The sequence below is a fragment of the Zootoca vivipara genome, chromosome 1 (assembly GCF_965207765.1).
Source record: "Zootoca vivipara chromosome 1, rZooViv2.hap1.1, whole genome shotgun sequence".
Taxonomy (NCBI): domain Eukaryota; kingdom Metazoa; phylum Chordata; class Lepidosauria; order Squamata; family Lacertidae; genus Zootoca; species Zootoca vivipara.
In genome coordinates, this window is record NC_142582.1 from 6,400,471 (window position 1) to 6,428,204 (window position 27,734).

At 39.8% G+C, this 27,734-nt stretch overlaps 1 protein-coding gene across 7 annotated transcripts; it reads left to right on the top strand.

Moving 5' to 3' along the window:
• Positions 1–27,734, top strand: KANSL1L (KAT8 regulatory NSL complex subunit 1 like). Of its 7 annotated transcripts, none has more exons than XR_009558501.2 (17): positions 42–265; positions 2,757–2,838; positions 5,217–6,319; positions 8,230–8,371; positions 9,484–9,681; positions 10,673–10,794; positions 12,513–12,717; positions 17,076–17,229; positions 17,955–18,053; positions 19,135–19,272; positions 20,003–20,127; positions 21,623–21,747; positions 22,945–22,999; positions 24,494–24,603; positions 25,500–25,668; positions 26,381–26,680; positions 26,772–27,734. XR_009558501.2 is itself a non-coding variant. In XM_060282249.2 (16 exons), exons 2-16 carry the CDS (start codon positions 2,806–2,808, stop codon positions 26,624–26,626), a joined length of 3,024 nt encoding a protein of 1,007 aa, XP_060138232.1. In that variant the 5' UTR covers positions 42–265; positions 2,757–2,805; the 3' UTR covers positions 26,627–27,734. The 7 variants fall into 7 exon arrangements, 2 of the variants coding, with proteins under 2 accessions (XP_060138232.1, XP_088524430.1); XR_015949677.1 differs by having other exon boundaries at positions 43–95; XR_009558506.2 differs by lacking the exon at positions 2,757–2,838 and having other exon boundaries at positions 1–95.

Here is a 27,734-nt window from a genome sequence, read left to right on the forward strand (position 1 = left end):
ACCCCTGCCTAAACTACCGCCCGCTCCCGGCTGCTCGGGCTGCTGAGGCAGCTTCGCTCGGGAGCGCCGGGGCGGCTGTTGGAAAAGACGGCGCAGTGAGTGCGAGAGACGGGGAGAAAGAGAAGTGGCGGCGGGAAAGGAAAGCGCGATCACCTCTGAGGAGAAGTTAGCCGGGCTGCGCAGCGGGGGGAGAGGAGGGAGGAGGAGGAGGAGGAGGAACGGAGCAAGCGAGCTAACCAGCAAGGGAACAAACCGAAGTTGGAAGGCAAGTCAGGACTGATGGGGGGGAGGGGGAGGGCGAGGTTGCGACGGTTCCCCTGAAGGGCGTCAGGAGAGACGGTTGGCTTCTTGCCGAAGCAGGGACTCCTCCCCCCCCCCCGGTTCGTGGCGCGCGGGCGACTCGGCTCCCCTCAGGCGAACTGGCAGAGTTCTCAACAGCGACTTAACGGCAGTGAAGCGGCGAAAGGGGTGGGGCGTGTCGTGTTGTAGCGGGGGTGGGATTTGGGAGAGGGATAGGGTGCAGGCCAATGGGGAGGAGCGGGAGCAGCGTGGCGGGGAGAGGAGGGGTGGGATTTGAAAGAGTGATGGGGTGCCGGCCAATGGGGAGGAGCGCGGTGGTGGGGCGTGGCGGTGGCGTTGGAATGCGAGGGGAGGGGTGGGGTCCGCGGCGGGGAGAGGAAAGTTTATGCTCGCGCGCCCCCGGCTGAGGGAGGGAGGGAGGGAGGGGTGACGTGAGAGTGGTGGAGGCGGAGCCACCACCCCGAGCCGTGTTTATTGGGAAAGGATGGGACAAGTTTCTCATGAAGCCCATAAGGAGGGTCGGGGAGCAGCTGTGTGTCTCTGCGAGACAAAGCCCCGAAAGACCGGAAATGGGAACTTTTGCCTAATATTGGTATTTAGAGGGGGAGAGGGGGCAACTACCGCATTTGTCTGTCTTTTTTACTCACGCTTAAATGCTGTTTTAGATATGAGGGCGCAGTGATGCCTGTGAAAGCCACATTGATAAATATTTATTGATAAATATTTATGGATTTATGTATCTGAAGAAGTGTGCATGCACACGAAAGCTCATACCAAAATAAAAACTTAGTTGGTCTTTAAGGTGCTGCTGAAGGAATTTTTTTTTATTTTGCTTCGACTCAGACCAACACGTCTACCTACCTGTAACTATTTATGGACTGCTATTGAGTGAATGGAAATTACTGCTTCATATGTAACTTGGCTTGCTGGCAAACCTTTATTGGTACAATAGACCAGAATAGAAATCTCGTGCACAGTTCCTACAGTCATGTGGGTAACTTGCTGGACTTGCCACTCAAGATTTCCTGATATAAGATGAATTATTAATACCTTCCAACATGGTAGCTAACTGTATTTAAGGTGCTGCCTTGAACTGTTGAAAGGTTGCAATGTTTGAGACTTCTTAGCTTAGATTAGGTCTTGTCCACACTTCCACTTGTCCTGCCTCTTCCCCCTTGTTTACCACTGAATTGTAACAAATGTCAATCAGGTTTTCTGCGGATTGACATTTATTCTGATTCAGCGGTAAATGGTGGGTTTTCCCGGGGAAAGTGGTGGGGCAAACAGAAAACCACTCAGACTTGTTTTTCTCCTTCGCTTATAACACTAGAACTTGTGAAGCTGAATATTGTAAGACAAAAGGCAGGACTTGTTCATGCAGCACATAGTTGAAGTATAGCATTTGCTCCCCCATGAGGCAGTGATGGAGACCAACTTGGATGGCTTAAAAAGAGGATTAGACAAAATTGTGGAAGAGGGGAGCTGTCAATGACTAGTAGCTCTGATGGCAGTGATCTGTCTCCATGGTCGGAGGTAATAATGCTTCCGAATACACGTTGCTGGAAGCCAAGGAAGGGAAGAGTGGTCTTGTGCTCAGATGCTGCTTGCAGGATTTCCACACACATTTACCTTTACAATGTAGCCTAGTGAGAAGACCCCCATCCCCTTTGCTCTGTACTGTACTAACAAATTGCATAAACTATTTCTTTGCAACATTGCATTTTTTTCTTTGATTGTTGAGTTGTAGGACTTTTGTCCTATTTGAATATTGTCGTATTTGAATATAGATATTCTCTTTAGTAAGAGACAAGTCTATGAAGGCATGCAGATGGGATGTTCTGGTATATTTGCTGTTTCAGTATCTGCTAATTGGACAAAATAACGTTTTTATGGAAACACATAGAAACTGCTAGTCTTGAGGGAGTCATTTTCTACAAAGCATTTATAGTAGTGTTTTTAATCTGTTGAGTGTATCTATGAAATGTTAGTTACAGTACTGAAATAAAGATGGCTCTGAGCTGTGTCAATAACTGTGTGATAAATCTGAAGTGTTCATATCTCTTAGTGGAGCTCTAGTGTGAAGCTGTACATTTATTTCTTTTGAATGCTATTGTCACAAACTTATTTAGATTTGAATTTGAACTAGTATAGTCTGCCTTATGCATTTTAATCTCCAGTTGCGGACAGGATCCATTCCGGAGGTCTGGCTGGATCCCGAGGTTTTCACAACCAGAGGACCGCTTCTGCACATTCGCATGCGGCAAAACCCGGTAAAATACTTCCGGGTTTGCTGCTTATGTATGCCGAAGTTTACGTAACCAGAGGGCTACGTAAGCGGAGATACTACAGTACTGTATTTTGGTAGTCTCTTGTTTTACTCACTGTGATTATTAGTGTAAAATGATAGGAGTTCAAAGTTAAATTTTCATTATTCTGTTTCTCTTTATTGTTAACAGATCAACATAGTGAAATATTTATACATTGCAGCTGGCAAATGTTTTGGGTATGAACAAAAGTAGTCATCTTGGAGTTTTGCAGGTATTTCCTAGTTTTGAAACCCTGCAGTTGTTTTCAGGAATCCCGGACATAAGTAGTGGAGAATCTCCAGCCTGCAGACCTAAATAGGTGCAGCAGCCCGCCCGCCCCATGTGACCTGTGAAGCTCTTTGGTCAAGCCACACCCACCTGCCCTATGTCCAGTGTGAGACACGCAAAGACATACTGGTAGCTTCCTGCTAAAGTGAAGATTGTGCTGTCTTCAGCACTTGTAAAGCCAGAGGGTTTGGCAGACACTGACAACCAGTTGATTGGTGGCACTTACAAATTACTGTGTCGTAAAAACATGGGAAGATGTTTCATCTGACATCACAATTATGTCAGATGATAAAGTTGGATAGGCCTCCGCCCACATGTCAAAATGATTTGTGGAAAACTGAGGACCTAAGGTCTTAACCAGCTGTAAATTATTCCCAACCCCTGCTGTATGTGCATACCTGGGAATAAGTCCCATTGTGCTCAAAGGACTTGTGATCTAAGGAGACAAGATTGCACCATTAGTTGCTAATTAAATGATTTTTCAGGATCAAATAGTAAAAAAAAGTTAATTCTGAAGAGAGAATAGTTTGCAAATAATATTTTATTGTACCTGAAGTTACGTTTCAGACACTGAAGCTATTACCTTTAACTGAATTAGTGTCTCGGTAGCTTCCTAGAGAGCGTTTCAGACATCACATTTTAATTTTAAACTTTTAGATCTTCCCTTAATTCATAAAATACATATATTTTTAGGGATGCTGACAACTGGTTTTGAGTCTTTTAATTATAGACTTGTATTTAATTGATTGCTTTTCAAATGTTTAATAGTTTAATTTTTACTTAAACTATATACTGTCTTTCAACAAAAATTCTCAAAGTGGTTTCCATAGTAAAATTTTAGTAGCAATTAAAACACATTTTATTTAATGTTTTCTCTATAGTTTATCTTCTGTTCCCTTTTTGTACACATTGTTCTGTGATGCAGCTTATTAAAATATACAAAAAGGAAAAGAAACTGTGTTGGTTCATAACAAAAATACACTTGAGCAACACCTTTATTTGGACAAATGAATATGTCGTAAACATCAGTTTGGATGGTAGGAGTGAGGAGACAAAGGCAGGCTTATGTTGAAACTAACAAGCCTGAATTTAGTGACTTCAAAATCAAACCACCTTTTCTCTCTCTTTCCCCTTCCCCCTGCTCAGCATCTAGCCTGATGAAGAATTCTGGAGATCAGGAAAACTTTGCTCAGTATTTTGTGACTTTCTGGTTGGTCCTAGTAAAGGCATTGTGCACTGTGGATAGTTAACAGATGCCAGACTTTCCCTTAATTTTTTTTCTTACTGTAAAGCAAAGCAAAATGCTCTCCCCTCCCCCCCAGCCTTTGAAGTACAGCAGCCAGAAAGTAAACAAATTGCTATTGCAAGAAATTTCATATGCTGTTTATATTTTAGGAATTAAGAAATTGTGGAGAGACAGACAAAAAGTGATAAACGTGATATCCTATACACGAGGATAGGAACCTGTTCAATCTGGAACATTAAAAATAAAAACATTGGAGAGAGAAATATAATGGGTGTTTTTATAGGACTTCTATTTTTAATTGGATGACTTTTTAAAGAGAGGGAAATTAGGATATGAAAACTGCAAATAATTATTTTGTATAAAATTGAGAATAATGGGAACCAGGCTTACATTAAAAATTATAGATATCCTCCTGGCTTTGAGACTGATCTGGTTCATATGATCCAATCCTGATTGATTAAGCCTGGGTATGCATGAGCTTTGTGCACATTCATCATGCTTTAAAGTTGTCTTCCTAATCTCGAATTGTTAGAAAGCCATTAAATGTAATTCATAATTTGCCATTCATGAAATGAAGTAAGTAGTGAATCGGCAGCAAAAGGATTGCATGGGCATGCGGCTCATGTATGTCCTTGCTAATTGATCATGCAAATATGGGGGGGGATGGGAAAAATACCTGCAAACAGAACTGATTTATATATTTAAAACAGTAACAAGCAAAAGCATACATATGGTAGTGATGGTTTCAACATGGCCAGTATTTTGGTGCACCTAAAAATATTACTACAGCCTTTGTTGTTGTGGCAGATGTTCTGAATTAGATGTTTCCATAGATTCATAGAACTATAGAATTGGAAGGGACCCTGAGAATCATCTAGTCCAACCCCCTGCAATGCACGAACACAGCTTTCCCAACTGAGCTATCCAGGCAGATAATCATGGAACAGTTGATAAGATTATTTTATTTTCTTAAAAAGCAACTGCAAATTATATCTGGAATTAATTTCCACTTCTGCAGTGCCATAAACAGTAGATATCAAAACAATAGTCTTATTCAGTATTTGCTTTTCTTACAGGTTGGGTGTAAACTGCTTACAACAGCTATGACACCTGCTCTTCAAGAGAAAGCAATGAAAGGGCACAGTATCTGCTTATCATCTTCCTTGTCTTCAAGAGTCATGGAGTCCAATGATGCATTAGGCATGGGAAGTACCAGACCAGTAAAAGAGAAGATGAAAGATGGTTCTGTCACAAAAATTACTTGCTCTGTGCTGGGGTTCCCCATTCCTCAAGCCAACCATAGCACTGATTGCTTTAACTTAAAGTACTTTGGTTCTCAGTCTTCTAAACACTATCCAGTATTAATGAGCCCCAGTTCTACTTTCCATGTAAGCAATAAAAATTGTGTGCAGAGGAACTCAGAAGAGCATAGCTGTTCCAAGGTGAGAAATCCATTATGTAACAGCACTAATACACACTTCAGTCAAATTATTAATTCAGAATCTGGGGAGCAGGTCAGAGGGGAAACTTTATTAGGATCAACAAAGAACTTACCTGAAATAGGAAAACTATTTGATTCATGTTTAACTGAATCCCACAATGTAGAAGAAAGGCAGCTTTCTAACTGTAAAGGGTATCAGAAGAATGGCTTTTTGAGCAAGGCATTATTTAATAATCCTGAGACAAAAAAAGGAGACCTGCTCCATCAAGTGTGTGATGATGCCCTGGAACCAAAAATGAACTACAATCCCAATACTAAAGAACAGGAGTTGAATTTTCATTTATTTCAGTGTGTAAGCAAGCAACAGGCTTTGCTCAGCCGGGCCAAAAGAACTCAGAAACGTTTGCAAATACTCTTGGCGAAGCATGTTGTCAAACACTGTGACCAGCAGATGAAATGCTTTGTGAGACGCCAACTACAGAGAATGAAAGCCTTTCATGATCCATCCGGTGTTTTGGGTGGCAGCTATCATAGATGCACCAACATTAAAATGGAAAACATAGAGGCTAATACAAGTAAAGATATACAGCGTGATTTTGATGTTTCATCTGATGAAATCAAGGTGTTTGCTCGCTCAACAGCTGGACTCCTATTTCATGCGGAAGAGAGTTTGGATTCTGATGCCACTTGTAGCAGCTCAAGTGAAGATGATGAGGAGCAGATTTCCAGAAAAGCTATGTAAGTATTAAAAGAATTGCTGAACTTCTGTGCTACAGTCCTGCATACTCAAGTTCCATGTAAATCTCTGATATCTGTGTACCTACAAGACAGAAGATGTAATATGTTAATGACAGGTTCTCCAAATACTTTATTTTTGGAGTCAATTTCACTATGTTGATAAAGTTTACTGATGTAAATGGAACTGCTCTTTGATCATAGCTTGTTATACGAGTCTAATTTTACAGTGCAGGCAATCCTTGCTTTGTGTCTGGGTTCTGTTCCAGACCCCCATGTGCGTTGGCAGGGCCAGAGTAAAGTGTTCTGCCCTGCCCCTATTCCGCCCTTTTAGTGATCAGGTCACTTTTGGGTTTGGCACTGTCGGGAGTTGCCTGTACAAGCAGCAAATCAGTGACACTATCTCAGCACCATTGAGATGTGTTTCCTGTGGCTGGAATCAACCAGCTGTGTCATATTTTACATCCATTGAAGTAGTTTTCCAAGGTGTTCCCAAACGCAGCTCATTACAGTAGTCTAAATGCAAATCATCTGGGAGTGTGGACAAAGGTGCCAGCCTATCTCTGTGCTTGAGGGCCTATAGTTGGCTCACCAAGCTAACCTGGTGAAAGGCACTTCATGCAGCTACTGCGTCTTTTATGTGTTTTATGGGACACGGTGGTGCTGTGGTTTAAAACACTGAGCCTCTTGGGCTTGCCAATGGCAAGGTTGGCAGTTTGAATCCGCGTAATGGGGTGAACTCCCGTTGCTCTGTCCAAGCTCCTGGCAACCTAGCAGTTCGAAAACATACCAGTGCGAGTAGATAAATAGGTACTGCTGCAGTGAGAAGGTAAACGACATTTCTGTGTGCTCTGGCTTCCATTACGGTATCCTGTTGCGCCAGAAGCAGTTTAGTTATGCTGGCCACATGACCTGGAAAAGCTGTCTGCAGACAAACACTGGCTCCCTCGGCCTGAAAGTGGAGATGAGTGCCACACCTCATAGTCAAATTCAACTGGACTTAATCCTGCAGGGGTCCTTTACCTCAGGCTTCCTCAACCTTGGCCCTCCAGATGTTTTGATACTACAATCCCCACCATCACTGACCACTGGTCCTGCTAGCTAGGGATCATGGGAGTTGTAGGCCAAAAACATCTGGAGGGCCAAGGTTGAGGAAGCCTGCTTTACCTTATATATATTTCATGTGTATATGTCTGGATTGCCAGTGTTGCATGGATGGTTCTCTCTTTATGATTTTATTGGCCAAATTATGCCACACTTCATGCCACAAATGCCACTTGGGCCTGGTCATCCAAGTTCATGTAAATGGATCGGTATCAGTGGCCTATGTTCTCTAGGCATTTGATTTATGGGAACCAGGAACAAGGCCTTCTCCTTGGTGGTACCAAAATTATGGAGAGTGCTGTTGCACTCATGTTCTGCTTTCAGGCATTTGATCCACATCTTGTTGGCTAACAGGATGCTGGACTAGGTGGGCCATTGATTCAGCAGGCTCTTATTATATGCTATGTTTTCAACTCCGTGCAGAAATCTGACTCACTTCTGCTCTTTCTGTTTTTAGCAGATGCTTCTAAAAGGTATTTTATGATATATTCACTGCTGTTTTAACCTGGTAAAGGTAAAGGGACTCCTGACCATTAGGTCTAGTCATGAATGACTCTGGGGTTATGGCGCTCATCTTGCTTTACTGGCCGAGGGAGCTTCCGGGTCATGTGGCCAGCATGACTAAGCCGCTTCTGGCGAACCAGAGCAGCGCACAGAAATGCCGTTTTAACCTGTTACCTGCTAATTATTGTAGCCCCAAAGGCTTCTGGGGGGAAAGTATCAGATTTGTGGTATCCTAAGGACTCTTTTCAGTTACCTTTCTAAAATAGTGATTATCTCTTCTAAACAATGTTCTGTGTTCTTCCTAGTAACTATAGATCTGACACGAAATGGCTGGTAGACAGAGCTAATGTTGGCTGTCGCTGGACATGGCTTCAAGCCCAGATTTCAGAGCTAGAATACAAAATCCAGCAACTCACTGACCTTCACAGGCAGATTCGTGCCACCAAGGTATTGTCAGTAAGGAAGAAAAATGGGTTGAAATAAAAGATTGATAAATGTTTTTTCTCTGTGTTCTGTGATTTCTGGTATCTAAGCAAAAGCCATTATGTAAAATCTACAAAGGTGAATGAAATAGTAGGCTGAGAGTTTGAGTGTTTTTGTTTGAAAGATTTGTGGTTTACGGGGGGGGGGGGGGGCTTGGGCAAGTGACTGTACTCATCAATCCAGCGTCTCTTATCAAAGAGCTGGAAATCCAAGACCTCAGCACATTGTAAAACCTGGGGAGGCTCATATGTATGCAGGCAGGCCTGCAGATAATCTGTTTTGCAAACTAACACTGTCCCAGAAACAAACAAGTTGCCAATATGACTAGTATAGAATTAGTTTAATGTGTTCCAAATTGTTGACCATATAAGCGTTCTAGCTGCACCTTTTGTACCAATTGTCTTCAAAGGCATTTTCATGTGGAGCAAACGACAGTAATCCAGTCTCAGTTGTAAAAAGAAGATGGGTCACTGACTACAACTCCCATCATCCCTGACCACTGGTCCTGTTAGCTAGGGATCATGGGAGTTGTAGGCCAAAACATCTGGAGGGCCACAGTATGGGGATGCCTGATTTATTGCATTTATATCCTCCTCTTCAAGGAGCTCAAGGCGGTGTCCATGGTTCTCCTCATTTAATTCTCACAACTACTCTGTGAGGTAGGTTAGGCTGAGAGGAGGGGACTGCCTTGCAAGGTTACACCCTGTGAGCTTAATGTCTGAGTGAGTGGGGAGATTTACAGCAACTTGCAGGTCTGATTGCTGAATTATAGTTAGTGTTTGTATCACATCTACACTGGCCCTCAGGATGTTTCATTTAGTAGATGAAGCTAGAAAATGATACAACAATCAGTACATAGATTTGTAAACTGAATTTTTGAACTGGAGCAGATAATCGCTATGTTAGCTGCTTGCAAAAACTGGAGTTGCAGCTTTTTTGTCATGTGAGATTATTCACCTTGTCTGTATACAGATCACACTCTGAGCTCTAAATCATTAAAGTGTTTCAGGGAGCTGCAGCAGTGTGTTTGAGAGATTACATTTGTTACACAATTGTGTTCATTTGCTGTTGTCTAGGGAATGGTGATCCTAGAAGAATTTCCAAATCCAAAAGACTTCTTGAAGAAACGAACACAATTGATGGACCATGAAGCTTTATTAAACACCACAGGGAATTCACATGCTTCCCTTGAGAGGCAGGATGCTTGGCCGGAACATGATTTCGAAATGTCACCCAGCAGTCCAACTCTGCTTCTCCGTAACATAGAAAAACAGGTATTCAAGTGAGAGTGAGCATCAGATAGAATTAGATAATTTGTAGCAAAACACAGGTACACTGTAATAGCTTATTAATAAAACAAAGTTCCATATTTCTGTAAGCATGATCAGCATAAGTTGCAGGAAGTGGGAGATGGTGTAGTGGTTTTTGTACACTGAGAAGGCATCTTGTTAGACTTGGTTTGGCAGATCTGAATTCAGAAATTTACTTTTGAAATTCACATTGTCCAGTAACAGTGTCCCCATTTCATCTATCTGTTGTGAGGATAAAATGTGATATATTTTATGTATGCTACCTGAGCGCCTTTTATGTCATAGATATAATTCATCCATCAGCAGGATAAAGTCAAACATTTCAGTTTCAGGCAGGAGGGCTGTGGAAAAAAGTCTTGGTCTTTCATTTCCCTTCCTGACTCTCCCCCTTTCTCTTGAGCTTAGTATTATTATTATTATTAATAATAATAATAATAAATTTTATTTATACCCCGCCCTCCCCAGTCAACACTGGGCTCAGGGTGGCCAATACCAATAAAATTACAATAAAACATAAAAAGCAATTAAAATACAGTGTGATATTAAAATATTGTGTGATTTGCAAAAGAGATTGTTTAATGTGACCATTGCATGAATGTGTTTTGTGTTTCTCTAGTGCAGGGGTGGGGAATTTATTTGGTGCAGTGGTTCTGAACTTTATCTTCCTTCTATCCCCATGGGCCAACTTTGACAGGCGAGTGGGACCACCTACCTGTCAAATCATCTGAAATGATAATGTCAGGTGGCAGGGCGGAAGAAAGGGTGGGGTCAAAAGAGGGTCTGCAAGTGTTGCTGATTGGGAGTGTCTGCAAAGTCCCTTGCACAGTGCTTTCCTGAGCACCAGTTGATTGCCGGGTGCTTTGGAAGCACTGTGCCTTGAATATAACCCTGAGTTCTTTAGACTGTTATTTGCTGTGCATTCAATTCAAGGTTTTCTCTTTGATTCTTCTTTCAGAGTGCTCAACTGAGTGAAATAATCAGCAGTCTGATTACTCCTCTCAATCTGTCTCCCACATCATCTCCTCTTTCCTCAAAGCCCTCTAAGCAGAAAGAGTTGGCCAATGGCATCTCTATAAGGTACGTGACACTTTCATGTATTTCATAATAACTGGACATTTAGCATTTGGGGGAATGTAATATAAAATGACTACAACTTTGTCACAATATTATAATTTAAACAAACTTGCAGCAGTTTAGTATTACAAGGCTGCAATCCTATACACACTTAGGAGTATTGCTGCAACCCTAGCACACACACACACACCGGGTACCTGAGAGTAAGCCCACTGGAACTTAATTCTGAGTAGACATAGAATTGCATGCTAAAATACTTTTAAACTCAGTAGGGTTTGCTTGTGAGGAGATATGTATAGGATTGCAGTGTGTTTTTAAAAACTCCCTGTTTGATAATAATGAGGCTGCTGTTCAGAATGTGCTTTGAAATATATGAATTGCAAAGAGCAATTACCAAGAGTAAAGATAATAAATGTATTATTTTAACTTAATAGTTTCCTTCTATTGTAATAATGGTGATATAAGGGGTCCTTTACCTTTACCTTTATGATAATATAAAGCACATTAATACAACAATATAAAGCATATTTATAAAGTTAGTAAAACAAAATATGCATGAATTAAAACAATAGACTTAGAAAATAAGGTTGTTCATTCTTCTAAAATTCAAATAGCCATTCTATCATGCAATAGGAGAGGGTGAGAGATGAGATTTCAGTGCTTCTCCATTGGTTCTGAAGGATCAGCAAGTTTGGGCTCCTCTCCAAATTGTTCCATTCCAGCTGATCATTACCAGAACACCATAAGGAAGAACTAATGTTTGAGCTTGTTTTCTTGCTATGAAGTCCTTTTTCTTCTGTGCCATGTCTTCTGGAATGTAAGCCTTAGGAATGTTTTCTTCCTAATATTTATGAGCTGCTTTGGAAACTTTTTTGGCTGAAAAGTAGGATAAAAATGTTTTAAATAAGACATAAATTATTTTTTGTTGATTAAAGATGATTGGATTTAGATAGTGGAGTAATGAGATTAGGTAGTTTTCTAATGAGATTAAGAAATCTCAACTAAGAAGATGATTTCCCATGTTTTAAAAAGCTATTATGGTCTGTCTTTAATAATAAACTGAGGCTGTGTATCTGAAGAAGTGTGCATGCACACGAAAGCTCATACCAAAATATAAACTTAGTTGGTCTTTAAGGTGCTACTGAAGGAATTTTTTTATTTTGCTTCGACTTAGACCAACACGGCTACCTACCTGTAACTGTCTCTTTAGGTTCAACTTCGCTAAGGGTCAGGTCTCATTTCTTTGCCAGTGATACTTCTCCATGCTGTTTTTCTTGTGAATATTCATATTCACAGTTTATTGCTTGCAGAAAGTACCTGTGTGAAAGTATAGAGGAGTTATGGAGCAATGTTGGAAGGTTTAGAAATTGGGCTCCCAGCTTTAGAATTCTAGATCTAATTAAACCAATATGAAGAAGAATGTATGGACAAGCAAATCAATATACGTACATTGCCTAGAGCAGCCTTTCTCAACCTTGTTGTCCCCAGACGTTGAACTACAACCCCCATCATCCCTGACCACTGGTCTGGCCAGCTAGGGATGATGGGAGTTGTAGTCCAATAGCATATGGGGCTCCAAAGTTGAGAAGGGCTGGCCTAGAGTATATCACTTAATCCTGAGTACACATTCTGATCTTGAAGTTGGTGTATGGAACTCAAATATTATATAATATGCAGAGCTTATTTCTGACAACCTAGGATAATTATTTTGTGCTTTTCAGAGATTCAGAGAACAATGAGGAGATATCATGCACCAGTAGTTGGTTGGTTGATCAACAACACCTGAAGAGGAGGAGGAAAGAAAAGGCGAAGTTGAGAACATCGTCTGTTGCCATGATATGCACATCTGCTCGCACTAGACCACTTCAGAGTTTTCAGAGGAGAAAGCTGTATAAAATGAGCACTGCTTTCAGTTCAAACCAGCAGGTACAAATGCATTTTTCTATCTCTTTTAGAAAGTATGTTAAGGTTCCAGCCTTGTATGCCATATTAGTATGGGTGTGTATCTACTACATGTTCCAGCTCTTGTTCTGTGAGATCCTAAATTAGGGGAGGAAATTTTCAAGAAGCAGGTCAGATGCAAGGTTGACCACACATAAGGCTAAACTGGATTTCCTAAGTTGGCTTTGTTGACCACTGCGACTTCCTTTTTCTAACTAGGTGTGATGTTGGATGAAGCATTGTACATATTCATCCTTAAAAATGAAACAAATGCCAAATTTGATGATTCTAAATTATTTTTCTTTGTTACCCTATGCCTCACACATAGAGGGTACCCTGTATTGTCAGCGGCGTTTTCCCTTTGGGGGACAAAAGAATAGGAGAGAGAAGCAAGATATATTATGGATTAATTATTAAATTATTACAATGAGTTTCTTTCATGTGACCGTTTATATGAGTCCACAACTGAAAGCATCTTTCCACTTGTTGGGTCATATTCTTACCCAGTGACAGCCCACCCTGTATGGCAGTGAGGTCACTTTGACTTGCCCAGTGGGCTGGGCTCTGCTAGCAGGCCGCATTCTGCTTCATATTAGTTATTTAGGTAAAGATTTTTTACAAATGGTTTAACACTTGAGAGTTAATGTGGAAGTGTACAAGGAAGGAAAGCAGTGTAACTGAGCTGTGTTATTTGCTGCATTCAAACAACATGTCTGAGCACTGAAATGGGTTTAAGAGGTTAGCTAGGCTGAAGATACTAATCAAGAAAGGTTTTTGCTAGCGGAAATGATACGTCTCTGCAGATAAAAACAGTGTCTTCACTTAGCTTCTACTGAAGCCAAGAAAGTGAGGCTAACATGAAATTATAGCCCCCCCCCCACCAACAAGGAAATGCAATCTGATTTTACTACACTGTCAGCATCATTTGTACAATACTATACTGCCTTGTTACTTTTGACATCAAACTTGAGAATTTGTACATGAAGCAGCAGTATTGTAGTCCACACTTTCCACCTAATATATAGGTCTGGACAAAAACGGCAACTGAAAACTATCATACTTTGCTAAATCAAAGTGCTGTATATAATGCATGCTTTGAAAAGCAGAACTTGGCATGCAAGTAAACCCTATTGAATCCTATATTGTTTGCTACAGAAGCAATGACAAGAGCTGTTGGAGGACACAGAGAGGCAAATTCCAAGACAACTCTCAGTTGCATTTGGGCTTCAGAAATGTGGGAGCACATGATCTAAGTCGGGACCATAAGCTACAGTTACTCTTGCTGCCATCAAAAACTTGTAATTGCTAGCTATTTTCTGAGTCATAGCCAAAGGTTTTAGTAATTTGGGAGTTTATTGAAGATTGAGTTATGTGTTTGTGTGTGTTAAACACACATTTACGTATATGTAGACATTAATAGATGTATTTGTATGTATGTAAATGTAACTGTTTAAGCCATCCAAGCTCTTAGAAACATGGCATAATTTTCATACAAAATGCATTTTGTTTGTACAATAAAACAAAACATTTCATATTTGAGTTTCTTAAAGGTGATGAGAGCATAAGGTTCCCCCCCCCAATAGAACACTTACCTCTGAGGAAGTATGTTGCCATCTAAATATGCTGTTTCTTTTTGGACTATTTATTTACTCACAAAAGCTTACACAGCTGGCAGTGCTCAAGTTTAAAGGAAATTAAAAAGCTATATCTTCTTTTTTACTTTTTTTAAAAAAGATTTTTGCTGTTCCAGCTTAGTTTTCTTCTTCATAGGCTCAGAAGTGCCTTAAGCTGATCTGTGTTAAATTAAGATTCGACCTAACATAAACAGCTGCAAATAACTGAAATAAATATTTAATTTGGAAAATTCTGCTTTGCTGCTCTTGGTGCAAATAATCTTAAATAAATGAATAGCTTTCTCAGTAAAAAGGAAAGGGAAAAAAAGGTCAGACCTATACTTAACATTTGTCTTCACCTAAAAGTAGGGGGGGGTAATTTTCACCTGTTTACAATCAAGCAGGATGGTGTCCAATGCTGGCTGTTTACTAGCAGGACAGGAGAGAGAGGCAATTTTGCATGTTCCATCTCCCTTGCACTCCAAAGGATCCCTTTTCAATATTGTTTGCATTTCTAATTAAAAGCTAAAGGTTGCAATTGCAGCTGACTGAAGATCTCTCATTGCAGTCAGAAGCAAGCACCACTGAGTTCAGCGAACCTTGCATCCAGGAAACTATATATAGTTTGCAGTCATGTTGATCCTCTTTTAAAATTGTTTTATTGATTTTTTTCAAAATAATTTGAGTGATAATCTGTGTAAAAGGGTGCCATATCACTATAAAGTTAGTATCTGCTCCTTTTCTGGCTAATGCCTTGACTTCCTTTGTTAATTTTTTAGAGATTGCCAATGTCCATGCTTTCTGTTTCCACTGTGATAATTCCAAATGTTCTAGGGACTTTCAATTTTGAGCGATAGGATGTCTAGTAGCTACAGTGGTACCTCGGTTTATGAACACAATTGGTTCCGGAAGTCTGTTCATAAACTGAAGCGTTCATAAACTGAAGCGAACTTTCCCATTGAAAGTAATGGAAAGTGGATTAATCCGTTCCAGACGGTCCGCGGAGTAACCGTTCATAAACTGAAGCGAACTTTCCCATTGAAAGTAATGGAAAGTGGATTAATCCGTTCCAGACGGGTCCACGGAGTACTTAAACTGAAGCGTTCATAAACTGAAGCATGGGTGTAATTGGTTCCGGAAGTCTGTTCATAAACTGAAGCGTTCATAAACTGAAGCGAACTTTCCCATTAAAAGTAATGGAAAGTGAATTAATCTGTTCCAGATGGGTCCGTGGCGTTCATAAACCGAAAATTCATAAACCGAGGTGTTCATAAACCGAGGTTCCACTGTATATCAAAAGGAAGGTGATTAGTTCTTTATTTAAAGATGATAACAGTATCATCTTTAAAAATTGATACGGTAGCAGAACCAAGGTTGTGGTGCAAATAACATTTTGGTTTGTAATCTGGCCTATTTCATTAACAGAATTGTTCCAAAATAGTTGCAGTTTATCATATGCCTACCACTTATGAATAGTTGTTCTCCTTTCCTTACACTTTCTCCAACAGAGAGGAGAAATGGTTTTATTGATGTAGTTGCACGGGTCTGTGTAAGAGTTGAGAATGTTTACTTTTACACATGTGGATACTGATTTTTTTTAGCCCACAAGCTTTGCCAGTCTGCCTCTTCAAATTACGGTTTCTAAATCTGATTCCCAAGTATGTTTTATTAAATTTGTTTGGTCCAATTGTATGTCATGTACTATTTTGTCGATTATTGATAATACATGTTCAGATTCTGCATTAGTATTCATAATTAGAATTTCAAATGGAGTCAGAGGTCTAGAAGGATATGCGATAACTGTTGGACTTGCCAAAAAGTGTGTAATTTGATGCATATTCAGCCAATTCCCAATGTTTTGTCTAGCTTTACATATTGTTTGTTCTACTCTCCTTTCAAAAGTTTCTTGAGCAGTCATGCTGATCCTAATAAATTTGGTATTGTGCTGCTCTTTGGTGAGTGTGCAAGCTCACACATACCGTAGTATTTAAGGATGTGGGTTGTGGCTTTGTGAAATGTAACTTCAAAATTTGACACTACTTGACATTCCATATGACAAGTAGAATAAATTGGAGCCTGCCCAATATATTCGCCTGCAGGTTGATCTTAGGTGACTTTTAAAGGAGTTAAGAAATTCATGGAGGATAAAACTACCAGTCATTATTAGTCATGATGGGGGAGCAATAGCAGGAGGGGACAATTGCTTTCATTGGATTTTTGGGGTAAATAGAATGGAAGTTATTTTGGATAGAGCACTTGGCACATCTTTTACCTTTTCTGAGAGATGGGAAGCAGCAATTGCCTCTTTTCCCCAGTATCCTAGGTATGTGCTGTGGTATCTTAACACCTGGGAGGGACTTACTCAGCCTGTCACCTACATCATGAAACTGTGTCTACAAGATGACCTCATGATTGTAACATCAGCCTAATTGTTATTACTATTTCCCCACATCCTTCTCCTGTTTCCAAATATTCTTTAAGGGCAGCCACATATGATTTGTGTTACGTTTATCTGATCTAGATGTAAGTAGGATATGTAGAACAGGCATAGCTAGTGCACAGCCTATCCAAAACTGGCTGTAAACCCTATCCAAAACTGGCTGAAGAATACCCATCTCTGGACCAGTAGTCCCGCTGTCTTGTCCAGCTTGAACTTCAATCTGTTGACACGGTTTGCTATAGAATGTGAACAAGCTTTAAAAAGTTTTAAATCTGTGTGCCACCTTGCAGGCTATGCAACTGAGAGATACCTTGTTTAATACAGAAGAGGTGGTCCCAGCCTCCACGTGGAGTACATATGAATTGAGCACCAAGCCCAGGACACAAAAACAACTCATGTTAGAATTGGACACCTCATTCCATCCTGTCTTATCATTTCCTTCTGGTAAGTGGTTGCTTCCTATCATATGTACAGCAGAATATCTCTTTTCTTGACTATTTTTTATTATACTGTATTTTCTGTATTCCTTCAAGGCAGTGTCAGTCTCCCCCTGCCCCCATTTTGTTATTGTAAGTACTCTCTGAGGCAGTTAAGAGAAATAGTAACTGTTACTAGGGGAGCTTCATGGCTTTGTACACTCCACTTGGCATTTTCTCCACAAAACTAGCAATACAGTGGTACCTCGGGTTACAGACACTCCGCTAACCCCAAATTGTACCTTGGGTTGAGAACTTTACTTCAGGATGAGAACAGAAATCACATGGCGGCAGTGGGAGGCCCCATTAGCTAAAGTGGTACCTCAGGTTAAGAACAGTTTCAGGTTAAGAACGGACCCCAGAACGAATTAAGTTCTTAACCCGAGGTACCACTGTACCTACATAGTGGAGAATAGGCCAGACTTCATAAATTAGCCTTTGAAAATAGGCATGCAGTGCACACGTAAGTGAATAGATTTTGGGGGTTGTTGTTGTTTAGTCATCTTAGTCGTGTTCGGCTCTCCGTGACCCCATGAACCAGAGCATGCCTTGGAAACTCTCACTTCCTTCTCAAAGCTTCTCCTTTTTTTTATTTCCATGGAGTTTTCATGGCAAAATACTGGAGTGGGTTGCCAGTAGATTGCAATTAGATGATTTATATTTCTTTACATAGATTGAATCTCTATTTTTCAGATACTTCTCTTCATGTACACTTTAAAACACTGCTCAAGAATTATGAGGTCAAAGGTGAATCTGCCCATGGTTTAGAGTTTAAAATGTCTCCATCAAATGGTATGCAGTACATAATTTTGACTGTATTTGTTTCAGAATTTACTATTTGACATGGTTTTGTTGATTTTTCTCCACTGTACTTTTTCTTTTTTTACTGATGGTGAAGAATTTTCACGTTGTAATTTAATGTGCGAATAGAAAAAATACATGTTTTTCGAAAGAGGGGTTCCAGATTTTCTAAATGGGAATAGGAATGCAAAAACTGAATTAGAAATAAAAAGGAAAAAAATACCTCAGTGGGGTGGTTGGTGAGTTTTGGTTCCATGGTGACCAGGGAAGCACCTAAAGCTCTAATTACTGTATAATAATAATTAATAATTTTATTATTTATATCCCACCAATCTGGCTGGGTTAGTTGCTGCTGCTGCCCCCTGAACATTCATGAAAGTTACAGTTAACCAATTTCATTGTAAGATGTGTTTCTAGTAATCATGCTGATTTTATGTTAATTGTAGGCATCTAAAACAAGCCCATAATGCATTTCTGGCTCATAGTGTATTGAACATGTTTCTGACTAAATGTTGGGAATGTAGACACACAATGAGGCAGAGCTATCCAAGTCCTCAATTGATCATGCTAGAACAGGTTTTTTGAGGTAGAGGTGGGAGCTTTTCACTGCTGTGGACTTTCCAGCGGCATCTGCGTAGACCATGGGCAGGTAGAACCTTCTGTTGGCAGTATACCTACTGGAGAATGACCCCAAAATGGGCTGGGGAGCAAACATAGCTGCGCTAGTTGTGGATCCACTGGATCCTAATACTGTATGAGCCAGCTGCTGGCAATGATCTGGGGCTCTCTGTTGAACCACCCTAGAGCTAGTGTAGCATGAAATGATAAAGGAAAATGAGAAAGGGGTTTTTCTGCCTCCCCTCCAACCTTTGCCCTTTAAGGCATGCACAGTGTGGTACTTGGCTAAGCAGCACCGCTTCCCAACAATAGTTTGGGTTGCTCTGTAAGTCATGGAAGAATGGACGAAATCCATTGTATTTTGAAGTTTACATGAATGGTGTATTATCAGAATGTATGGCCTTCCTTTAAACTGAGAAGAAACAATAGTAAGATAGTGCTTATTTTGTTGTAGAATATTTTCATTATAAAGGTCCTCCTCAACAGTGGATCTGTGGATTTGAATCCAGTTCCAAACATCAGACTGTGTCAGAAATATCTGAACAGCTGCTAGAGGGAAGAAAGAAAAGACATTTAAGTGAGACATTGATTGGTAAGTTGCCTCAGCTGCCAGGAGGTCAGGTAAACAACAAGTCCCCACCATACTGTCCACTTCTGTCCACAAGAAGAAAGTAACTGTCTGCAGTGCAATCCTGTACATCTCTATTCAGAAGTAAGTCCCATTAAGTTCTCTCGGACTTGCTCAGAGGGAAGAGTGTATAGGATTACAGTGGTACCTCTACTTACGAATGTTTCTACTTACGAATGGAGCTCCGTCCGCCATCTTGGATGCGGATTAGATAGGATTTTTTCTACTTACGAATTTTTAGATAGAGCTGCTTCGACTTACGATTTTTTTCGCCCAATGCATTCCTATGGGATTCGACTTACGATTTTTTCGACTTACGAATGTGCGTTTGGAACGCATTAAATTCGTAGAGGTACCACTGTACAGCCTCAAATGAATGTTTTGTTAAATTCTTGAGGATTGCATTCCAGCTGTAGAAACCATGTGGTACCGTGGAGAATAACTTTTATCAGCTTCCTTTTAATACAGCAATAGGTGGGCATATGTTTGCATTTATACAGATAAGATTCTGGTGATGAACTCACTAACAGCTTCACTGTCACCCCTTGTTATGTTCCATATACTTTTATTATAACAGCATGTGGAGCAGCTAAGTCGTAATTGTAATAGTTGTTCAGAAATTTTATTCGTTACATACAACTTCATTTTCTAAAAGATAACAGACTCTTCTCCTTTTCTTTCTTTTGTGTGGCAGGAGAAAGTAATAAGAGATGTGAAGCATTTTCCTTTCAATGTGCAGAGCCAGAATCCCAGAGTCCTTTTACAGGAGCAGCCAATGGAGACATGATGTCTAGATCAAGTCATAGTATATCAACACAGGTATGCTAAAATTATTGTACTGGAAGATTAGCAGTCTAAACCAACCTTCTCCCACCTGGTGCCCTTCATATATATTTTTTATTGAAGCTCCCATCATCCTGGCCATTGACCATACTGGCTGGGTCTCAGGAGAGTCAGGTAGGGTGAGTCTAGAGGGGCTGATCTGCTTCAGATAATGTGTTGCAAAGTATAAATTACTCTTTCAACAGCTAAATCAGTATGCAAATCCTGACAGTTGGAGAACAATACAGCTGTGCCCTCTGGCAGCTGCAGCTCCAGCATGGTCCCTGTTTGCATGAAAGCCATGATACATAGTTGATAAGGCCATGTTGGCTAAGTCCGATGGATAACAAGGGTGCCAAGTTGAGGATTGTTGCTGTCTCAGCACCATCCTTTCCTTGGTGGCTTCAGTGTCTCTCTTTACCATAACTCGAGATATTAGGGACAATATAAGGGATAAAAGTTGTGTTCTAAAAAGAAGTTAGGACCCTTGTTCATTTGTGTACAGCACTTATACCTCACCCTTTAGTAAAACAAAAAACAAAAACTCTCAGAGCGGCTTACCAAAACAAGCTCCAAGACAGTCATTGCCCTCAGGCTCACAGGCTAAAAAGACTTGATAGAAGAGGAAAAGGACTAGGAGGAAGAAGCAAGTTCCAGCACTAATTCTTAGTTATAGCTGACATCAGTGACATTTCAGGCTGTCTTGTCCTTGTCTATCCTTCCCGTGAATCACTCTTCCCACTAGACCAGATGTTAGGAGCAAAGCTGGTGATGTCTAGGTAAGGAGGAAATGGCAGCTCTGGCACACAGTTCTTCTCTTGAAAAGCAGACTTGATGGCAGTTATGCCTAGGGCTTGCCGATCAGAAGGTCGGCGGTTTGAATCCCCGCGACGGGGTGAGCTCCCGTTGCTCGGTCCCAGCTCCTGCCCACCTAGCAGTTCGAAAGCACGCCAAAGTGCAAGTAGATAAATAGGCACCGCTCCATTGGGAAGGTAAACGGCGTTTCCGTGCGCTGCTCTGGTTTGCCAGAAGCGGCTTTGTCATGCTGACCACATGACCCAGAAGCTGTACGGCGGCTCCCTCGGCCAGTAACGCGAAATGAGCGCCGCAACCCCAGAGTCGGTCACGACTGGACCTAATGGTCAGGGGTCCCTTTAGCTTTAAGACTCCTCACAGGAGGGCACTCGATGGATTTACAACAAAGCCAATAAAAAAACATTTTACCTCTGGCTTTGATAATTTATTACATCAGTTTGTATTTTCATGAATTGATGGTTATATATTAGTTTTAAACCAGAGCTTGTTTACAATACTGACATTTATCTGTTGGGATATAGTTTCAAAAATTTCTGATCAGCTTTTAAAAACTCAAATATTCAAGCTCTCCTTGAGTATTAAAGATGGTTTTCTAGCTAGTTCTGTGCACTGAAGTTTATTTTTGACTTTGTGTGTCTAATGCCATCCAATGTATAATGAAATGATTTTTGCACAGCTCAATTCAAGACGTAGACTGAGAAGTGAGAGCTCCTATGATATAGATAATATTGTTATACCTATGTCACTCGTGGCACCGTCCAAGCTGGAGAAACTACAATATAAGGAAATTCTCACTCCAAGGTACAATTAATTTTTGTCCATTCATAAGACAGTGTGAAGCTATTTTTTGCTAGGGCCATACTCAACGTTGAAAGTACATTTGAGCCAGACTAGGAGGCCAAATTGCAAATGTTTCTTATTTCTAGAAAAACACATATTTTGATGATGTGGAGAGGAGGTAACTCAAAAGGGCAAAGTGGTATTCAGGAGGACAGCTTTCTTTTGCCACTTTCTTCTGCAGCAATGAAACTGCCACAATGCATCAGAACAGGCCAGGTGTACGCTGGCATACATGTCTGAGTGTACATGCACTATATTCCTCCCAGTGGGATATGTTCTGGAATACACATTCAAGAATGCATCAAAACATTCTGATAGAACTGTAGCTGTTACAGGATTTCTCTGTGAAAGCAGTCTGGCTTTGCTTGCCCTTAACTGGCATCACCAGAGAGCCAAATCTTGATTAGTTCCATAACATCGTCATGATTCCTGACTGGACAGGACTGTAGTCAATGAGGAGCTGACCTGTTTTTGTTTTATTCTGTTACATTAAAAATGATGCCAAAGCATCAGTAGATCAGGAAATTACGCCTGCAAACAAGAGTGAAAAGCAGTATTAAAAAACTGGAAGGTAGGGTTCAAAAGGCCATGAAAGCATATTATTTGCCATTAGATTAGAACAAACATTTTAAAGTCTCGTGCTGGAGCCAGATAAATTACGTAATTGTGTCACTGATATCAAAAGCTCTTTAAGTAGTGAAAGCAAAGAGTCTTGATTTTTGCATATGAGGCTTCTTCAAATGTGTTTAGATGAAGTTGCTTTGGTCCATGTCCAGAATTTGTTGAAAATCATCATCATTCATAGGTACATGTCAATACTAGATTAAATATGTGCATTTCTCTGCTTTTCAAGTATACACCAGTAAGTTTTGACTGTCACATTTAGTTAACCAATTGTAGCTCACTTTGCCCATAAAGCAACCAACTTTATAGTACTTAGAGGAGGCAGATGAGCAAAATAGTAGCTAGAGAGGGTCCAATGAGAAGTTCCTATCAGCTTATAGTCAATGGATTTAAACTAGACAAGCACTAACCAGACACAGAAATTCAATTATTTCATTTGTTGAATTAGTGTATTTGTACTGTTTACTATGCAAAATTATTTTTCACAATGTGAAAGAGATGAATTGTGCATTGAGGAATCTCTTTCATCAACAGCTGGAGAATTGTTAATCTTGAGCCTTTGGGAAGCCTGCATGAAGATGAAGACAAGGTCGGTTGTGTTTCCATCAATCTGATAATTTATAATATTGCTTTTGTTTTATAGCCAGTAGTTTTGTAGATCTCTTAGAGCTGGAAACTACCCCCCAAAATAATAATAATAATAATAATAATAATAATAATAATAATAATAATAATAAACAGTATCCTCGACACACACTTGCATGTTTATGGTACAAGCAAGGAAAGAAAACAATAAGATCAGAATGTTTTGTATGAATGTTTTCTTAAGGCATTGGCGAACTAGTGCTTGAAACTTCACAAAAATCAGTTACATCAACCTTGTGCAGAAGTACACCTTGAATGACCCCAAAGCCAATTTCACTTGTAACATCTGCTGTTAAAATCTGGCTGAAATATCTTTGCTGAACAAGTTTTTTTTATGGGTTATTGGAGAACAGCATATGTTCCTGCTTCAGTCTTTCAGGTGGGAAACCCAGTCAGAATCAAGTAAGCAGTCACCCATTTCTTAAAATTTGCTTGCCTGTATTGCAGAGTTATCATGTTCCTCCTTCAGCTGAAAATAGTAATTTAATGATTGACATCTATTTAGACAGGGCTGCTGTATCACATGCACTGCCATATTTCACAATTAGGCAATGCAAAAAGTAGAGTACAGCATGCACATTTAATAAATAATAATAAAGCCACACAGGGAAACAAACCTAGATTTAAATATTCACGGACGCCAGGAAGGTGCAGGTCCTGCAAGTCCTAAATACAGTCCATTGAACAACCCTACAGTAGGCACAGGCAAGAACTCTGATACAATGGTTTACCTAAATCATTTACTTTTAAGTTTGGTTTTATAGTTATCACTGCTCTTTATGCTTTTGGTTTCCCCCCGACATGATTTCTCCCCTCTCCCAACAGCACCCGAGCTATGTGTATGTCAGCCTGTGAGTGTATTTCATGCCTCTGATGAAATAAGCCCACTCCACCCAGCTCTGCCCCATTTCATGACGTCTTTATGATGTATTGGGGCTACTTCAGGTTTGGTGCAATCGTGCATCTAACACACCTAAACCGGGAGTTGCCTGTACAAACAGCTTCATGTATCACTAAAATACACATGTTCTGACCAGAAATTGACCAGTATCAGTTTCACATATAAACATTTTAAAGTAATGCCTTGCCTTCTGCTCTACTGTGCCCAAGATAGTAAAACAACCTGTGAAAGAAACATTGGTGTTTTATTCTTACCAAAAAAAAATAACGTATGTTCTAGAGATGTGCCGTTTAAATTTGTATTGCTATAAAATGTGTTTTATAGACATACATCTAGGTTGTTGCTTTTTTGCAGTTTATGTTGATGGGTTTGATTTCCTTTTGTTTTTCCCCACAAACGTTTATGCTACAATAAATTTTGCTAGGCTTTAAGGTGCCACAAGACTCTGGGCAAGATCCAGCATCACGACAGTTGATACATCATTTCCCCTCTTCCCCTTATAAACAATGTTTATAATCTGGGCACTTTAATATTTAGGCAGAAGATCTGTCAGATGATGCCTATGCTTCGCGTCATGCAAACTACGAAGACAAAGAGAGAGCACGCTGGTCGCTGTGGCAACAGTGCCGATGGCCAAGAAGGAACAGGCAGGTTGATACCTATATAAGAGAAATGGTTTAGTCATGTTGGCCAAATCATCTGGAAAGCTGTCTTTGGACAAATGCCGGCTCCCTCTGCCTGAAGCAAAATAAGTGCTGTGGTCCATAGTCACCTTTGACTGGACGTAACCAAACCAAACCAATCAGTGTACACAACATGATATTTTTCTGGAACTATTATTGCTCAAATAGCAATATTAAAATTTCACTAAAATATATTGCATGATTCACACACAACTTTGAATAACTAAGTAAAGTGTTTATTAAATGCTGTTTAATGCCCTGTCCCAGTAAAGATTAAAGAAAAGGATGTGGTAAGACAGCACCACAGGAGAGTCCTACACTTTGCTACTCTTATAAGCAAGATTTCTTATACAGGCAACTTCCCATTTATGCACATTCAAGGCATGCAGGATTGCACACATTGCTGCAAACCTAGAAGTAGCATGAAAAAGGGCAAAAATTGCCCTAAAAGAGTGCAAAAATGAAAATAATGCCTGGCAATCCTACAAGCCTTTTCAAGTGCAATTCCACGAGCCTTTGCACCAACCTCAGGCCTGTGGAAAGTTGGAGTTTTAGCAAGGAGGTTTAGAGGGAGCGATTGTAGTGGAGTTGGGCTTTTTAAAGGGATTTTCAAGGGTTTCCAGAGGTTTAGAGGTGGTTTGCAGGCTTTTTCAATGGTATTCCCAATAGATGTGATTTCACTTAAAATGTATGATGCCTTGGAATGTAAAGCCCACATAAATAGGGAATTGTCTGTATACAGATGTCTGCATTCAATATTTGGGGTTTCTTTTCAGAATATTAATATGACAGCATCTTATTTTCCATTAGATGGTTTCTGTTTGGAAAAAAAACTGGAGCTTTATTTTGTCTCATTATAGAACATATAGCAGAAGTTCTGAGGGACAAGATCCAGCATTGAAAGAAAAACAAGGCAACTCTGATTTTATATCTGATTTTTCTGAAAGCATTGCTGACACTACTTCAGAAATCCACAGTTCTCTCTGCTTGAGGGAGTCAGAGTCTTCAGAAAGAAACCAAAAAACAAAGGTAAAATATATATATTTAGTAATAGCTGGGTGTGTTGATTTGAGTCCCACTGACAGAAGGGACAAAAACCTGCTATCGATAAACATTTTTGTTTTTAAATTATTTAACATTATATGCATTAAAAGTGTAAAATTACTTTAAAGGTCCACATTGTGGTGATGGGTTTTTTTTAAAAAAAGAAATATTATTAACAAATTTAAGCTAATATTTTTTTGTTGAATTATATACTGTTTTTAATTATGCTATGTAGCAGTCACTAATAATGTGAGCTAGAAAATCTCTGGTCATCCCTTACCTCAGTCCTGAACTCACTTATGGGGTGCAATACTACACATCTAGCCCAGTGGGGCTTGCTTCTGAGTAGACATGTATAGAATTACCCTGCATGACTAAAATCAAATGCACTTTCCTTTAAGTAAGTCCCATTAAACATAGTAAATTTTGTTCTGAGAAGACATGGATTGGATTGCAAAAGGCCTCGAGAGAGGCACTAGTTCTTCGTTTCATAACCTTCGTCAAGATAATGTTAGTCTGGGAGGTCTGGAGCAGGCAGAAAGGTTGTTTGTACTACAGAGAGAATATGTGAAGAACATCAACATTATTTTTTTGTTAATTCAAAGACTGTTCATAAAGTGGAAGATAAACAATGTTAAGAAAACACTGCTTATTTTCAGTTGCATTCACCTCTTCCTCTTTCTTTCATTCCTTTCAGTCTGTTCTTTGGGAACGTCGATCTTTTCCACTAAAGGCTGAAGAAGCAGGTGCTTTACTATGCCAAGATCAGATAACTGATCAGCACGAGAATTCAGAGGTGGCCATCCCCAGTGACTTTGACTGTACCTCACATGCTGCCTTCAGTTTACCAAATAACCAGCCACAAAAGAAAAGCTCTCCCAATGAGCTGGAAGAGTACAACCAAGTTGACTTGGGAATTGGCTGCATGAAAAAACAGAGGTGACAGAAAGTAATGCGGTTCATCAAGAAAGCTAACCAAAGTGAAAGAATGCGTAAGGTGAAAATATTTTAATGCTCCTAAAAGTGTTAACAGCTTTTGACTCACAGTATTTTAAATTAAAACACAGATTTTGTCTTTTTTTATATAGTTTTGACAGGCAGGATAAGTGCCCAAGAGATGTAAAGACTGAATGCTCTTAAACTGCAACCACCTTTGCCTGCATATCTGAAAGGATGACCTATTTTAAATGTACGTATGGTTGCTGTGCAGCAGAATAAGGTTTTTTTCTCCATAGCAATGCAACAATTTTAACTGAACACAGAAAAAGCTACCCAAGAAGTTGTTTTTGTAAGTGGCAGGAGCACAATCGTCCTCTGTCCTTGTAAGGAAACTGGTTTGCCCAGTGATACATCAAGCATTGTAAATGTGATGAATGGTTACTGGAGAAAGACAAAAAGTTTTATATGAAGAAAAATCAGTTGAAATAATTGATTTTCTTAATTTCACAATGGATCTGTTTCATTTTTGAGTGCCAGGGAAAGACTAAGAATTAGAAATACTATAATTTAGCTACTTAGCTTTTTTATTACAACTTATTTTAAACACTTTGTCTAGCCTACAAAAACTAGGCAATAGCAATGTTTTAGATACTGAGGGAAAACCAAATTATTTTCATACTCAAATTCCAAAATGCAGTTTGTGGAATGTTACCTGCATGCTCCCGTGATGCTAAGTGTTGAAAAGCAGTAGAGGCTTGCCATATACATTCATGATGCTAATGCAATAAGACTCTATACTGCTGTGAAACCAAATAGCTCTTCTGTGAGGAACTGTTGAAGGTTTTAAGAAAAGCCCAATTGTTAAGCAAGCTTTTCTTCAATGCCATGTCCAATTGTAGTTCCCCCACCCCACCCCAGACTGGAAGTACGCTGGATATTGTAAAAATGTTCAGTTGCATTTCTACAGTACAGACTGTTAAGATTGTAGTTTACTGCAAATTTGGTTTTTAACTTTTAAAAATACTTTTTGTCCAATTAATTAAATTTTTAATCTTGTCTCTGACACAACTATTTTCAATGCAAGTTTTTAAAATTAAAAAATTATTTCTGTA